Source organism: Patiria miniata, unplaced genomic scaffold, assembly GCF_015706575.1.
Source record: "Patiria miniata isolate m_02_andy unplaced genomic scaffold, ASM1570657v1 HiC_scaffold_16, whole genome shotgun sequence".
Lineage (NCBI taxonomy): Eukaryota > Metazoa > Echinodermata > Asteroidea > Valvatida > Asterinidae > Patiria > Patiria miniata.
Window position 1 is genome coordinate 4,955,207 of NW_024037054.1, and position 15,377 is coordinate 4,970,583.

Here is a 15,377-nt window from a genome sequence, read left to right on the forward strand (position 1 = left end):
AGGCATACCGAACAAGTTAAATGACACACAGCGGCAAATATCGGATCATATTTATTGTATTAAATCCATTATCATATAAGCCCCTGCATGTAGTTTTATTACCTTTTTTTCTTCTAAATTATGCAGAGTTCCAGGTGGGTGAAATGATCATAATGAAATCCATGATTTTGAACGGGCCTCCACCTCCTATCTTCGTCTACGATGAGCTTGAAAGGATGTCCATCCCTCTTGTTTCGGGCATGCGCCAATTCACCGTCATCTATGAATACACCCCTGACGCTGCTATCGTCGACATTAAGGTATTCCTTGGAATGGAGGGGGGAATCCCTTCAGTGCATGCCACTGACCCAGATGGGAAGATGGTGCGATATGTGGGCATTTTCTCGACCGTACGAGCAGAGTGGACATTTTTGAACCCTTAATTAAAGATGACACCCCGAGCTCTTAAAAAACAACAACAACAACAACAACAACAAAAAACACCCAACCTTATTTATTCCGATTGTGGGCATCTGTGACCCTCTGAAAAAGGGTTTGCATTTTTGCGCACAAATGAACCCGCCCTGCGATAGCTAAATTACTGTCTGGCAGCCAATAAGTAGATTTTTGTGAAGAAATAGTTCGATAACTAAACATTGGTAATTTTGTTTCGTTTGATGTCTCATTCAAAAGAGAATAACTTTATTTTTCTATAAGAGAACGCAATTGAAAAACAAAACAAATATATTCTCGAGGTGAACTTGAAAATAGCACGGGGAACGCATCTTTAATTTGCATGAAAAAGGGTATACCTCTTTTGGGAAAAAAAGGTCTCAACCTGATTTGATTTGAATGCCGTTCGTCGAGCACACTCTTATTTAGAATGAGTAAATAAAAGTTAGACGGATTTCCAATGTGATTCTTGAAGAACTGATGACAGAACACATTGGAAAAAGAAAGTCAACATGATGACTATTAATGATGTCTATGAATGAGAAAAAAACGACTACATTTCTTCAACTGCAGACCTGAATATGATGCGTAAAGATATTATTTGTAATCGTTTTCTTCAAATATTTATATGTTTTCCTTCATCATTGTGTATATTGCGTTAGTAACTCGTAATGAAAATACTTGGAAATGTAATGGTATTGCACTGAAAAATTAATTAGTTTCAGAAACATTGCACACTACGTTAATTTTAGTTTTTTTTAAAGGGAAAATACAACATTTGCAAACATCAAAAAATAAAACTACCAAATCATTTTGAAATACCTTGCTGGACTGTTAGTGAATGACAGTGTAAAGCATCCTGTAAAATCATGGCACCTGGTATACTGTCATTTTCAAGAAAAGTGGTATTTTGTATCAATTTCCAACGCTGATCGGCCGATCAGCGTTGGAAAAAACTGGCTTTTTTTCAAATACTGGCCCCAATTGACCATCGCACTTGTTTGCAATCGATTACACACCTATGAACAGGTACAAGCCAGCTAGACTGGTTCCCTGACCTTACAATTCCCCAATGTATGTAAACTGCTCTGTTTCTTCTTAAATGGAGTCAGGGAACCAGACTACAGGAAAATGATTGTTTTTCTTGGTTTTTATGGCATTTTTTAACCCAAAACCTAAAAAAAAGTCAGTGTAAATATATTTGCTATATATTTCCAACCCCCAATTCCATCCATTTCTGAAAATTACAGCAAAAGCAAATGATGTATATTCCCTTTAACCTATTTCGTAACTTGTTCATTCAATTGGACAGAATGTGCATTCCATTTTATGAGGTTTTAGGGAATCGGTGTTTCTGTAATTCGCAGTTAAAACAATTTATTTCATTTTCATGTGCACGTTGAATTTTTCGTGTAAGTATATTCAATTAGCTTAGTGGTTTCAATTTCGCATAGTATCAATTTGATAAAAAAGCCCAACTATTCGTTTTTGACAAAAGTGCAACCGAAGTAAGAGACAGCTTAATTCGGCGTTTGCATATCGCCAAACGTTAATCGTACATTGGCGATAAGACAATCAGTTTCATTAAAAGAAATGTATACAATTTCTACCCTTTTTATTCGTGTGACATTTCAAAAAAGTGATCACACAAATGAACCAATCGCTCTCTTTGGTCTGCACAGGAAAATATGTCCGTTTGCATAATGCACTATCTGCAAGTATGCAACATTTATTTTCTGCTATCATTTTTGACACTTTACTTAAGCTCATGCAAAAAGAACACCCCTATTGTATACATTTATTCTAGTCCCGTACAGGGTGAGTCAAAAAGAAAGTGACCGAATTGGAAACAAAACTATTTTTTTTTTTTTAATATTTGGCTTGCTCCATTTCATAAAATAAACATAAGGATAAAGTACATCTTATTGACTTTTAAATGTGAAAATTTCACGCAATTTGAATACTCTATTAACTGTGAAAATTTCACGCAATTTGAATACTCTATTCCCAAGTTATGTCTATTTCAAGAAAACAAGTTCACAAAACTCGGCTGTCCACCACTGATCATTTACCGTGCTATTACGAACTGATGAATACCCATTGGGTACAATGAAACATGGACGTTTCCCCACTTTGATGAATGAACGAGAACTTGCAAAGGAAAGCATACAACAATCGCCATCAACAGTTCAGAACAAAAGTTGACTTGCTCCTCATATTCAAAACACAAAATCTGACAGTAAAAATAATGTTTCAGTCTTGATTTCAATGATTAAAATCCCGTTTGTATTTGAATACTTGTGTGTAATTATGTTGTTCTCACTCAGCTCAATAGCTTCCAATGGCATTCCGTCGACAGCTATAAAAATGGTGGATTTTCTTAGTAAACATGCATAACTTCTGATGGCATTTCAGTAATTCAGTTGAATGGAAAAACATTTTAAGACATACTTCATTGGTGTATCAAATCTGATTGCTTTTTAAGAATTTTTTTTTAGTCCGGGTCTCTTTTTCTTTGACTCACCCTGTAGAGCTAAGCTTTTCGTGAGTGCCGGTGTAGCATGAATTTAGGTTTTGTGAAATACGGACTCATTGGTGGTATTGCGCATGCTCATGCATAGATAATTAGGAGAGGGACCGGTCACGTGAGAGGGTTTAACCAATAAAAGGGAAATAGAGTCCGATTTTCATACGAGTCCGATTTTCATGTGACACCGTTACACTATATGCGATCTTTGTTCAGCACGTAATAATGCACTGTAAATGGAAAAGGTATAAAGTAATTAAAAAATTAGGAAAAAAATGGATCAAATGGTTGCAAAGTGCTTGTAGACTGGATTGACCTAAAATGACCTTAAAATGAATTCATAGACACAAGCTTGTCAGTGGCGTAGCCAGGAATTTTTCAGTGGGGGCGCTGGGGGGGGGGGGGGGGCTGGAACATTTCATTGGGGGGGGGGGGCGATCAATGATAATTTTTTAAGAAATTCAAAATCTCAAGGGGGGGGGGCGACCGGGGGGCGACAAGACCCCCCCCCCCCCCCGTGGCTTCGCCACTGAAGCTAGTACTTGATGGAAGTGGATTGGATACCTATTGTTTTTTACTGACAATGGGGATACGCCTCCGTTATTCATAAACATTTGGTGATTTTGCTTTTTAAATGACAGATCCCTAACTTTGGCAACGGATGACCTTGATAACAACGCCTTAAGAACCATTTCTCGATCGACTTAGTTCATACAATTCTAGCGCTTTCAAGTGACCAGTACTCCAAGTTTTAGGAAAACAAAAATCGATGAAGCAACACAGTTTCATGCTAATAGTACCGTTGCTGTTAATATCAGCGATTTTACGAAAGACTGAGTTTGTATAGTTCAAGGCAACCATTATTGCTTGCTATTATTAACACATCGCGCTAAACTATCAATGGAGTATGCAAGTACAAGCACTTCTTTGAAATTGTCGAATTATGATAAACCATTATTATATCTACTGTCTTTATCTATGTTAACTTGTGAAAAAAATGGTTATTTTGAGTCACATTATAAAGTGATGTTTGACCACACATTCCTTTTCATTCTTTCAGTTTGTGGCAATTATACGAATTTGTTAATATCAAAGTAAACAACCGTCTGTATTACGTCCATGCATTGAGCCAAAGCAGATGGAACTAACCATTTTCTGCGTCTTACGCATATTAAGGCATTGTTGGTTTAAAAGGAACCTTATCAAGGGTGGATCGGGGGGGGGGGCAACGGGGGCATGCCCCCCCCCCCAAAAAAAAACCCACAAACGAACCCATTTTTTTTTAAAGTGACCTCGCAATAAAGGCAGGCACTGCGTACACCACCATATTTTCCTCAAACAAATTTGGTTAAAGTGGTCAGAAATTGCCTCATGCAGGTCGCACCACAGAGCATCCAGAATCAAAAAAAGGTGTTTTTTTTTTGCTGGGCCCTTCAGCGGGCCCCGAACCCCACGCTGTAATTTGTTGGATCCACTTTTTTGGGGGGACCACATTTTTTGCCCCCCCCCCAAAAAAAATTGTGTTCTGTGTTTCTTCGCAGATTTTTTTACATGTTTCAGTTCCAGCCCTCATCTGAACATGGCTTCAAGGTAGCCGCGGATTCGGCCGGATTTCTGGCCGCGTATTCAGCCGCGCATTCACCAACAGTAAAAAATTTTTTTAAAGCTAATACATGCGACAAAATGATCCGTTTCAAAATAAAACAAATAATAGACATTATCATGTTGCGGCAGTCTTGATTTTTCCCATTCAAATCAACGTAACCAAAGCGAGGCTGGAAGGAAAAATAATCTGGTGCCTTTTTGCATAAAAACATTATCATTCAGTACTGTTATTGGCTACAGGGGATACGACTGAAATGGTGGCAGCATGATCAAGGTCTATTGACACATCACTATCATCCGTCATACCACGTATAATGTACAGAACACGTTACTCTGCAGTGCCAATTTTACAACAAAATGTTGTAAATAAACCAGATTCTGTCAAAACAACGAAATTTACTTGAAAACTGTAATTTAGCTCCTGTAAAAATCAATTACATTGTTGATCAGTGAAAAATTCTACGTAAAATTACTCAAGTTTTTGTATTGTACGCGTACTCTGTGATGAAAACATAATGTAGGAGATAAGCCGCTTTGGATATTTTATGTTGGCTTTGGGCTTCAGCTGCGCTTCAACTGCAGTGTAATTATTTATTTATTTTCCTCGATGCCTAATTGACATGTGGGCGAAAGGACGAGGCAGAAATGAGCAGTTAATGGTCGTACCTCTTTTGTATATTTTCCCGTAGTAGCTGCATTATACATGAACGAAGTTCACTAACGATGCAGTTTATTTATGAGGGATAAAATATTACCAGAAAGGCTTTGGCAATGTTGCTTTCCGTACTAATAGAAGGCCGAATTTTTAGATTATAATTTGAAACGACTATTAGGTTTTGCCCTTCACCGACGTAAACACTGTATACTCAGTGTGTTACCTCCCAACCTCCTGCTTTCTCGTGCAGACGTCTTTCCACTCGACCACCGAGCTAATGGGATCGGTTGGCTGGCTCGAATCTCATGTACATAGCAGCGGGTACCGCATTAACTTTTCGTAAGATGGAATTTTACGTCGGGTTGATGTAAATGACACTGTATACTCAAGTGTGTTACCTCCCAAGTGAAAGTTGGAAAAAAAACTTTGTCTAAGGCCAAAAAAAAAACATACGTCGGTCTCTGGTCAGCGCGCGCGTCGATTTTAATCATGCGCGTCGATCTTTTTTTTTCCCAAAATGTTCCGCGGTAGCTCCAACAGCGCCCTCTATTTCCGCACCTCCTAATTTTTTTTTTTACCAAAGAGCACCAAGGAATGGGAAATTGCACCAAGGCAAATGATCGAAAGCACCAAGGCAAATTATGGAGGACACCAATGTACATGAGGACACCAAAAAAAGCAAAATAGTACCCCACCTTGTCTGTACAATCCAAGCGTGAAGAAAAGGAAAAAAAGCAACAAAAAACCCCAAAAAGCCGCGTGGCCGTGTCAATTCCGGAACTTTGGTCTGACAAGAGACCGAATATTTTTTTTTTGCCTAATCAACCGGGCTTTATTATTGAAAAGGAATGCCCTTTTCTATAGGATGAATGCATCATACTTTAAAAGGCATTGAACCAATGTTTGTCTGCATGCTCAATAACTAATGACCGAATCACCCCCTTTTCGGTAACTCACTAATATCGTTTGAATGCTACTCCTTTCAAATATCATTGATTCCTCTGACCTCCGGGTCTAGCTGGACAGGCAAACTTGTCTTATTAATTTATTAGACCTGGAAGTTATACAATGAACATTCATTTTACACACTATCAGGTCTCAGTAACCAGGGGCAACGAAACCGGGGGGGGGGGGGGGCAGGGGGCACTTGCCACCAGTTTTACCCAAGTGCCCCTCTTGCGGACACGGTCCCCCTCGGGATGAAAACAAAACTAGCCCGAAAATTTCCGATAATTTGTAACCATTTCCCAAAATGGTATAGAGTGTTCTGATATGAACGGGGAATATGAAAACCAAGCCCCAGAACCCTTACAATTAATGCGCCCTGAAAATGGGCACATAATGCGCAGTTTGCATTACGGCCGGTTTTGAAGAGCGCCCCCTATTTGTGAAGATGGTACCAGCCCCCCCCCCCTCCCCCACTATTTGATTTGGAGGCCAAGTGTGCAGTGAAAAAAATGCAAAATGTGCAAGTGCCCCCCTTTTTTTTAGTGATGCCTGCCCCCCCCCCCCCCCCCCCCCCGTTTGAAAACCGTTCCCCCGCGCCGCTGTCAATAACTCTATTATTGGCCCAGCTGCTGGCCTTGCATTGAAGGCCACAATCATCATTAATCATCAAATGAACCACGAGAGATGACAATTTATATTTTCATATTTTTTTTCATAACCTATCAACAATATCAGCAATTATGAGAGGCAGACGTCAAGCGCTTGATGAATGTGTTCCTTTGTGTATATTCCGGCGGTTAATGAATTATTAATGACAACACAAAACGCAGTAAGGCTTCAGTGATCACGCATTTTGATGAAAATAATGACCCTTGAATACGTACGGCAGCCTTTGTGTGGTTGATAGGGCGCCACCCAGTCACCGTTTCGAATCGTTTGAGTTCTTCTTTCTATCTTTTCTGGACGTAAAAAGGTGACGTCATCATGTATCACATAATCAAATTACCACATTGTCATTTTTAACTCATGGGCAAAAACAACAATCATGTTTATACTTTGTAATTGTTACACCCTACCTTTATGACCCGGACGATAGACGTAATCTATCATTTTCCGAAATTCTTCTTGCATGACGAAAAACATGGTTTTACGTGTACCCCCCTAAAAAAAAAAGCCCCAAAACAAAAACAAAAAACATGTGAAGCAATGTTTTTCATCATGTATGAAGAAGAAAAATTTGATTTTTACCATTCTTTATTTGATTTAGGCCCTACAAGGACAAACTACTACCACATACTGAAACTGCAAGTACTATTATGTAAAATGTTATACATACTGACATTTGTAAAATGGAGCCTGGCTTTAATGGTTTAACAAAAAATGATAAATTCATTTTTCTGATGTCGTCGGCAGATAAACACACTATTATATGTGTGGCTAAATTTATTTTCCAATGTACAAATCTTAAAGAGAGGCAAAGCATGACGTAATTTCAAAGCATATTCTTTGTTAACCCACCTGCCAAATAATTTAATGTTTAATTTCACTGTTGTAACCCTTCCCCAGGGTCATGGGGTTTGTTCCTATTTGTGGAATAAAACATAACATAACATAACATATAAATATAAATATGCATAGGCACCCTTATTAATGACAATACCCGTACCCACATACACGTCCATTGTTGTATTTTGAGAAGTTCTTTTCACTTGATCTTGCATATGTATTAGTTTTTAAGTAAATCAACATAAATGCACATTTTGTTTGCAACAATAAAATGTTAAAGAGTCCGTAACAATGTCAAAGGCCATTTTCGAGGATGATTTTCTTAAGAAATCAATGTATCAAAAATAATTGCAAATTTTAGTAGTTACTCTTCCTATTCAAGGGTTCCGGAAGCGCGCCACCAGGGGTGAACTTTCAAGTTCTATTGCCATTGCATGACATAGCTCAAGATAGTCTTGGTCTGAGACTGGATTTGTGCATTCAAGCTAATACACGGTGGCACGGTGGTGGATTTACCGCGCTTGTCAGAGACCGGTTGATGGAAAAAAAATGAGGGCAGTACCAAGACAAAGCTCACGATCACATTCTCTGCCCACAAGAAATATGCATGCTAAAAGAAATGAAAACGTCTGTTTTTCGTCCGTTGTGAATAAAAAAGAAATGTTGCATGTGAACTTTGAAAGGAGTTCTTTTGCTGATTCATTGTTTGAATTTGTCGGATTTAACCGTTGGTATTTACCCTCGATTTACTGGTCTGCCCCTAGGCTAAAGGACTTTCAAAATGGACGCCGCCACGCATGCCGCGACAGTGTTTTTCAGTGGGTGGGACCTGGGGGGGGGGGGGGTTACACCAGCATTTCAAAGGCGCCACCAAGGGCGTATCCGCAACAAATGCTCCCAAATCTCAGGGGACCGATTGGCCATCAGCCGATTATAGCCGTTTCGAGAACAAAAACGGGGTTGTGAATAGGTGGTTTGGAGGAGTTGGAACTCAACTAACCCTATGGGGGCGCCCTACAGCCGGGCAAGGCGCATACAGGGTGCCCATGTTCATGTCTAATATTGAATTCAGAGAATAACTTTCTTCCCATTTTCTTGATAACAATATAAGTTATGGATACTTCCTCTTGACGTAAAAGTGGTCTGGGAAAGAAAAGCAACATTCGGCTATATTAAAGGGTGCAGGCCGGTAAATAGGCTCCAAATTGCTTTCGCGGTCCCATCGTGGTTTGTATGCCCTCAAAAGAGCATTTTGTGGGCCATGAACTTGAAGGTTTGTAATAAAAAAAAAAGAATGGAAGCCGTGCACAGCTCGCATTTCTGTGAAATTTGGATAAAATTGAGCCCTACAATGGCTCTATTTTGCAACGGTGCGTAGGCATCATTTTTCAAAATGGCGATGAGCCACAGGACTACTTTTAGGGGTGCAATGATCATCTTTGGATGGAGTTTTCTCCCAAAAGCCATGGGATTACCATCTAAAAGTTAAACAGAAAACGAAAGATGATGAAATAAGCTTTAATGTAATTGGGTGTCTCGAACACCTTGTAGAGTTGCGAGTATTTGTTTTGGAAGCGCACGTAATTATCACTGAGGTTTCTGATATCAGGGACCCGGAAGAGCGCCACCAGAGGTGGAGGTGAAGGTGAAATTTCCGGGTCTCTTTTCTATTCTTACCTTACAAGAGAGTGAATGCTCACTCGAGGTCGAGAGAAACTTAACTCCATCTCACTCCATCTAGGCTTGAATTCAGTCAATCAACTAGATCGAGTTTTACTCAAATTTCGATTGAAGTGACTATTTTTCAAACTGGGTTACAATCCAAACATTTGAGGGCTTTTCATACGAAATCGTCTGGTCTTTAATTTCACTCCATGGAAATTAGACACAATATTCCCTTCACGCGTTCACAGGAAAACAAGCTCGAAGTGATCTCGGAAGCTGCGGGCCAACCAATTTGTGTTCGTGCATGAGTGACGTGATTGTGTCACGTGATTGTGCCTCTAGATGGAGTAGTGTTTTGAGTACAATATTGACCATTGAGTGACCACAATAGCGCAATTCCCCTCCCTCCCACAGAAAGAGGTTTTATCAGGACTGTATTAAATTGGGAGGCGGTCAGTGGAGACCCATAAAAGTGACACAAAAGAGGGATGAGCTTGAGGCACTAGACGATATTGCCCATTGGCATGCCAATGCCTGAGGGACGAGTTGACATAGACCCATGCAAGGCTGTCACTGGAACGGAGAGACACGGTGATTTCCTGAGCTGCTGTTCGCAGCTGAAAATCACCCATTCCTGGCCTGGACCCAAAACCGTAGATAACCGCTGCATGCGTCGCTAATCGGGCCTTCTGGTTCGCTGGGTTGCTGCCAGAAAATGGAAGTAGGCCCATTTGCTAATGGCCACCTATATTATTGTACACGGCATTGTATTTTGTACTGCTAACACATCGTAACGGTTGATATCGCGATCGATTGCTCGCAAAGACAGGTCAAGGCTTGAATAAAAAGTAATTTTCTCAAAATTAAGGCCACCGTTGGACAAAACGCCTTCTAACCACGCTACCCTAACAGTTGCTATACGTTTGTCATGGTAACTCTTGGCCAGTTGATTGGAGCATGGCGGTCCGTGATTCGAGTACGTGCTCCACCGTACTCCACCAAATTGCAGTTCTGTGAAACTGCGAGCGGTTGTGTATACGAAAATTATCTCTTACGCCGATAACCATGAAACAGTCAACAGGTCTACATTAATCAAGTTGAATCAAGCGGCAGATAAAAAAACCCCACAAATTTCAAATTTTAAAGAAGGATCGCGTGCCGCTCATTAATTTCCGGTGGAAATATTGATCGACATTAAATTGGATTTCATCGTCTCATATATAAGATTTCTCCGGGGAGACAGCGCAATACACCTTCGGTTGGTCAAAGGAGCCGGCAGTTGGGTTTGACAACCGAGAATGCGCGGGTTGGGAACGTTTCTCGTGGCTTTGGCCATATCCTCGCCGTCTGCTCTTGGTAAGTACATGTTTTCATTTGACATGACGGCCCGATTCGGAGTGTTAATTACAACAGCCAAAACCGGGCAACTGCCTCGTTGTTCATTCAAATTTTAGAGCTTGCTTTTAACGACTTAAAGTTTCCTAAGGGGTTATTTTCGGACGTCATTTTCTGAATGGGAAGGGGTAGGGGGGTTGAGACACCCGTCTCATGCGCCGCCTTTCCTGGAGTTACGCCATTTTTTTCAGAGCAGATCCATAACCAAATCAGTTTTTTAAAGAAGGCCTGTCAATCCAGCTTCTATTTACCCGTCCATTTTATCAACTAAAAAGCATTAATTTTAAGGGTAAATACGTGGCAAGGAAACGAGACGCATGAAATACCGCAAACACTGATTTTACCGCACTTTCCTTCGGGAACGGTATCAGTGTTTCTTCATGGACCCACTTTTCCCCTTTGCTTGAAGCACACACTTGCTATTTCGGCCAGGAGGCTGAATCAGAACCGGGCCCAGGCGGTTACACTCAGTACCAATGGGTGCTGCAGGGGGAGGCTTCCCTCGACCCGTGCGGCTGTACTGCTTTCCAGCTGGGCGGCGTGAACACGGTGACTTTCGGTGGCGGCGTGCGCTCCTTCAACGTGTCTGAGCTCAGCAAAACACCGGAGGAGATTCGCCGCACCCTGGACTGTCAGCAGGGTGAGTATAAGGCCTGAATTTATACGAGTGCAACGAACCAGCAAACCCCCCCCCCCAAAAAAAACCCACATACCCCCAAAAATCGGAGCAAAGCGTGGATATAATTAAAACTAATGCTGAGTTAAAGTGAAAGGGCCCATGACATGACTTTTACTTGAGAACAAATTTTGTGCAATTTTCTTCTCTTCTTTAATGTATGAAAACAACTTGACATGTCTTCATCTTATTTGAAAAGTGCACTTCTTTAAACATTTAAAATTGCCGTCTAAATGAATATTGAAATAAGGTTAAAGGGGACACACAGGTGCATTTACATGGACTGCATTAAAAAAGTACATTGCATGGGTCCTTTAAAACAACACTATATACTGGACCAAAGCGTATTGTCAAGTTTGGCAATTTGCCCTCCCCCAGGAGATTAAAGTATACATAGGAACATTCCCCCTTTGTGCTTTTTAACTCGTTCGAACCGCTCAAAATGTTAATCCCAGAATTCCTCAAAATCGTGAGATCAGGTTCATGTTCAGTTTTCAAATCAGGTTCAGATCAGGAAAGAAGGCATAAAATAAACCAATTTTCTTGTGAACCTTTAAGAGGAAAAATTGCACACACCTCACAGCCGTACCTACACTCGACCCCCATGGGCGTCGCGAGGGGGGGGCAAGGGGGGCACTTGCCCCCCCCCCCCTGGAAAAGCAAAAAAAAAAAAAAAAAAAAAAAGGAAGAAAAAGAAAAGAAAAAAAAGAAAAGAAAAAGAGGCGCGAAGACAAAGTGGTGTAAATTTAATGAGTTTTTTTTGGGGGGGGGGGGGCAAAATGCCCCTGCCCCCCTCTAAAACTGATAAATCGAGAATGTGTTGAGAAATACAAGCACTTTTTGGCAAAAAAAAAATTTGCCCCCCTCTAAAAAAATCCTGGCGACGCCCATGTCGACCCCTTTAACAATTTTAGGAAGAAAAGAAACTTGTAGTGCCTTACTAATACGACCCAGCACCCAAACCACTCATACGGTACATAAGTAAACAAGAACTGGACTAACAGTTGTATCGATTGGAATATCGATGGATTGATCGAGGTATCGATTAACGTCTTTTTTTCAATATAGGTCTTGATGCAGCAGAAGATTCAACGCTCATCACCAATAACGGGGATCCGATTCGCTTCCCGTTCGAGCCATTTACGACCTTCGTGCTGCGCAGTACGTTCGAGCTCAACACGGTCGATCAGTCCGGCAAAGCACACTTCTATCTGGCCACAAATACTCCAGCAACGCAGACGAATAGGCCACCTTACATGATAGGTACAAATGCCTTACCCGTTTTAATATTCGTTTTAAAGGCAATATACAACATTTGCAAACATCGAAAAATAAAACTACCAAGTTTTTGCGAAATACCTTAATAGGATGTTGGTAAATGACAGTCTAAAGCATCCTGTAAAATTATGGCACCTGGTGTGAAGTAATGTCAAGAAAATGGTATTTTTGTAAAAATGTCCAGCGGTGGTCGGCCGACCACCGTTGGAAAAACCTAACTATTTTTCAACTTCTGCTCCAAATTTACCATTAATTCAGTCCAAATTTTGTTTGCTATTGGTTACATGTTCATGAACGGATGCAGGCCAGCTAGACTGGTACCCTTACCTTACAATTTTCCGGCATCTGTAAATTGATCTATTTTATATTTAGTGGAGTCAGGGAACCAGACTACTTGAACAGTTTTGTTTTTCTTGGTTTTTCCAGCATTTTCGAACACAAAACTTCAAACATGTGAGTGTAACAATATTTGATCTATTATACTAACCCCTCAAATAGTTCATTTCTGAAAATTACAGCAAAAGCCAATGATGTATATTCCCTTTAATTGAGACAAGCATCATAATATTATCACACAATGAACAGGCAATGACCGACTTAAACAAAAGAGCTCGTCACAATACGGAGCTTAAAGTGATCATCCGTGATCCGTGATTATTATCCTAGATAGTACAGCCTGAAATGTGACCGCTGGTGGCGCGCTTCCAAACCCCTAAATATTAGAAAAATCACTCTTAAAAAAGGCCTTTGTAACTTTGGTACTAGCATCTCAATTCATGGAAACTGAAAAATCATCTGAAGTAAAAGAGAGATATCGTGCCAAAAACTGACATCTCACTTCCAAGAATCGAACGTACTTGTGGACTATTGGAGCTTGGAGCCCTTGTACAAAGATGAACATTTGTGAAATATTTTGTGGCGGTCATTGGGTAAAACCTGAACTTAAATAGTAGACTAAAATGTCTTATGGGACACATTTTTTTGGGAATAATTTTGAAGGACTCATTATCATTTACAAACAAATCTAAAATGACCGTTAGTAAGAACTGTATTCAACCAAGCCCGACTTAATCTAGAATCCATCGGATATAGGTAAGTAATTCATTTTCGTTCTCACGCAAGTACGCGATGTGAAAATAAAAGTGATCGAAAAAAGGAGACCGAGGTTCAAAAATTCGGATGTGAAAGGTCGTAAGTAAAATACGCTTTTACCCGTTTAATACCAACCGAGTTTTTATTTTGGTGGTCAAACATTTATTTTACATTTTTTTCAGATGCACATTTCTCAAAATTGGGGAGACATGTTGAACTTGTTTTAAGATATGCTCATCGTCAGTGTACTTCTTTGTGTAGTGCTATCGTTTTGACCATGTCTCATACACTTACGTGTGGACAAACTGGTTTTTGACCAATTTTTCTGTAAATGGCCGCCATCTCTTAATTTAGGCTATATTTTTAACGCCGTTTGCACCATATAACACCAATCTGGTAGTTTAAGAAGATCTTAAAACAGAAGACATGTCCCCCAATTTTGAGAAATGTGCGTCCGAAAAATGTGGCAACTTTGTTTCTGGAACATCCTGTAGTTTATTGTCATAAAACGACAGCTATTCCACAAAATGAGTTCACTTTAATTCTATTTTATGCAGAGTTCATGGCGGCTCGAATGAACATACGCAAGCTGGACGCCTCCACCTCAATCTACGAAATGTTGGCAAGTGAGACCATCCCGAGTGATGCAGCGGCCATTCGTCGATTCAGAGTCCTCTACAAATACCTCATCGGCGATCAGGACACCCCTACTGTCCTGATCGAGGTCATCTTCGAGATGGACGGAGGAGGACAGTCTTCATCATTTGCCTCCGTCTCAGATGGGAAGCTAGTGCACTATGTGGGTATTTCCTCGACAGTGCGTACACAGTGGAAATTTCTGGATCCTTAGTAGGGTTCACATGTATATAATTCATTTTGGCGAACACATTTGTTTTAAGAATTTTTTTTTTTAAACATCGTTAGACTAATTTCCTTTGTGGTACTCGAATTTGTTTTATAACGGACACACTGGAAAACGACGCCAAATACAACGACACGCAGATTGCCAATTTTCTTCAACGGCAAACCTTCAATCCTGGCCAAATCTCGCTGGCCCCCAACCCCCCCCCCGGCCCCACTCAATGTTGTCTCAAACATTGACCGTGGGAGCGGGGGAGTGGGGGAGTGCCTGGGTGACCGTGGCAGGCTCAGGAGGTGTCCAAACCATTTTGGCCGGGATTGTAGCTTAATCGAGTATTTAAAGATATTTTTCTCGGAAAAGAAGTTGCAACCTGACTCCACTTGTTAACTCGGTGTGTCGACATCTTACATATTAGATGTTGTCATCCTGTGATTATTTCAGGATCACAACAAATTGGATGGAGCTCTGTAAATACTGTAAAAAAAACTGAATAATTTAATTGACACGATATTTGTCCGGATTTTGCGCGTGCCGATTGCCCGCAATAGCTGCGACAATACTGCAATGAAATACCTTCACTTTCTTTCTTCAGTGTAAAAATATCAGATTTTTCACCGTCAAAACGTACATACCTCTAGTCCCATAAGTAACACACAGGTAAAAGCACCAACAGGTTACCTAGAGTCCAAACGTATAGTTGTCAACTGTTTGGAAATAAAACAAATATTAGTGGTTG

General features: G+C 40.5%; 1 protein-coding gene across 1 annotated transcript; it reads left to right on the top strand.

Annotated features, from left to right (window-relative positions):
- Nucleotides 1-9,980: 9,980 nt before the first annotated feature.
- LOC119722739 lies at nt 9,981-15,377 on the top strand. Its single transcript, XM_038193036.1, has 4 exons — nt 9,981-10,694; nt 11,143-11,373; nt 12,478-12,672; nt 14,337-15,377. Exons 1-4 carry the CDS (start codon nt 10,637-10,639, stop codon nt 14,627-14,629), a joined length of 777 nt encoding a protein of 258 aa, XP_038048964.1. The 5' UTR covers nt 9,981-10,636; the 3' UTR covers nt 14,630-15,377.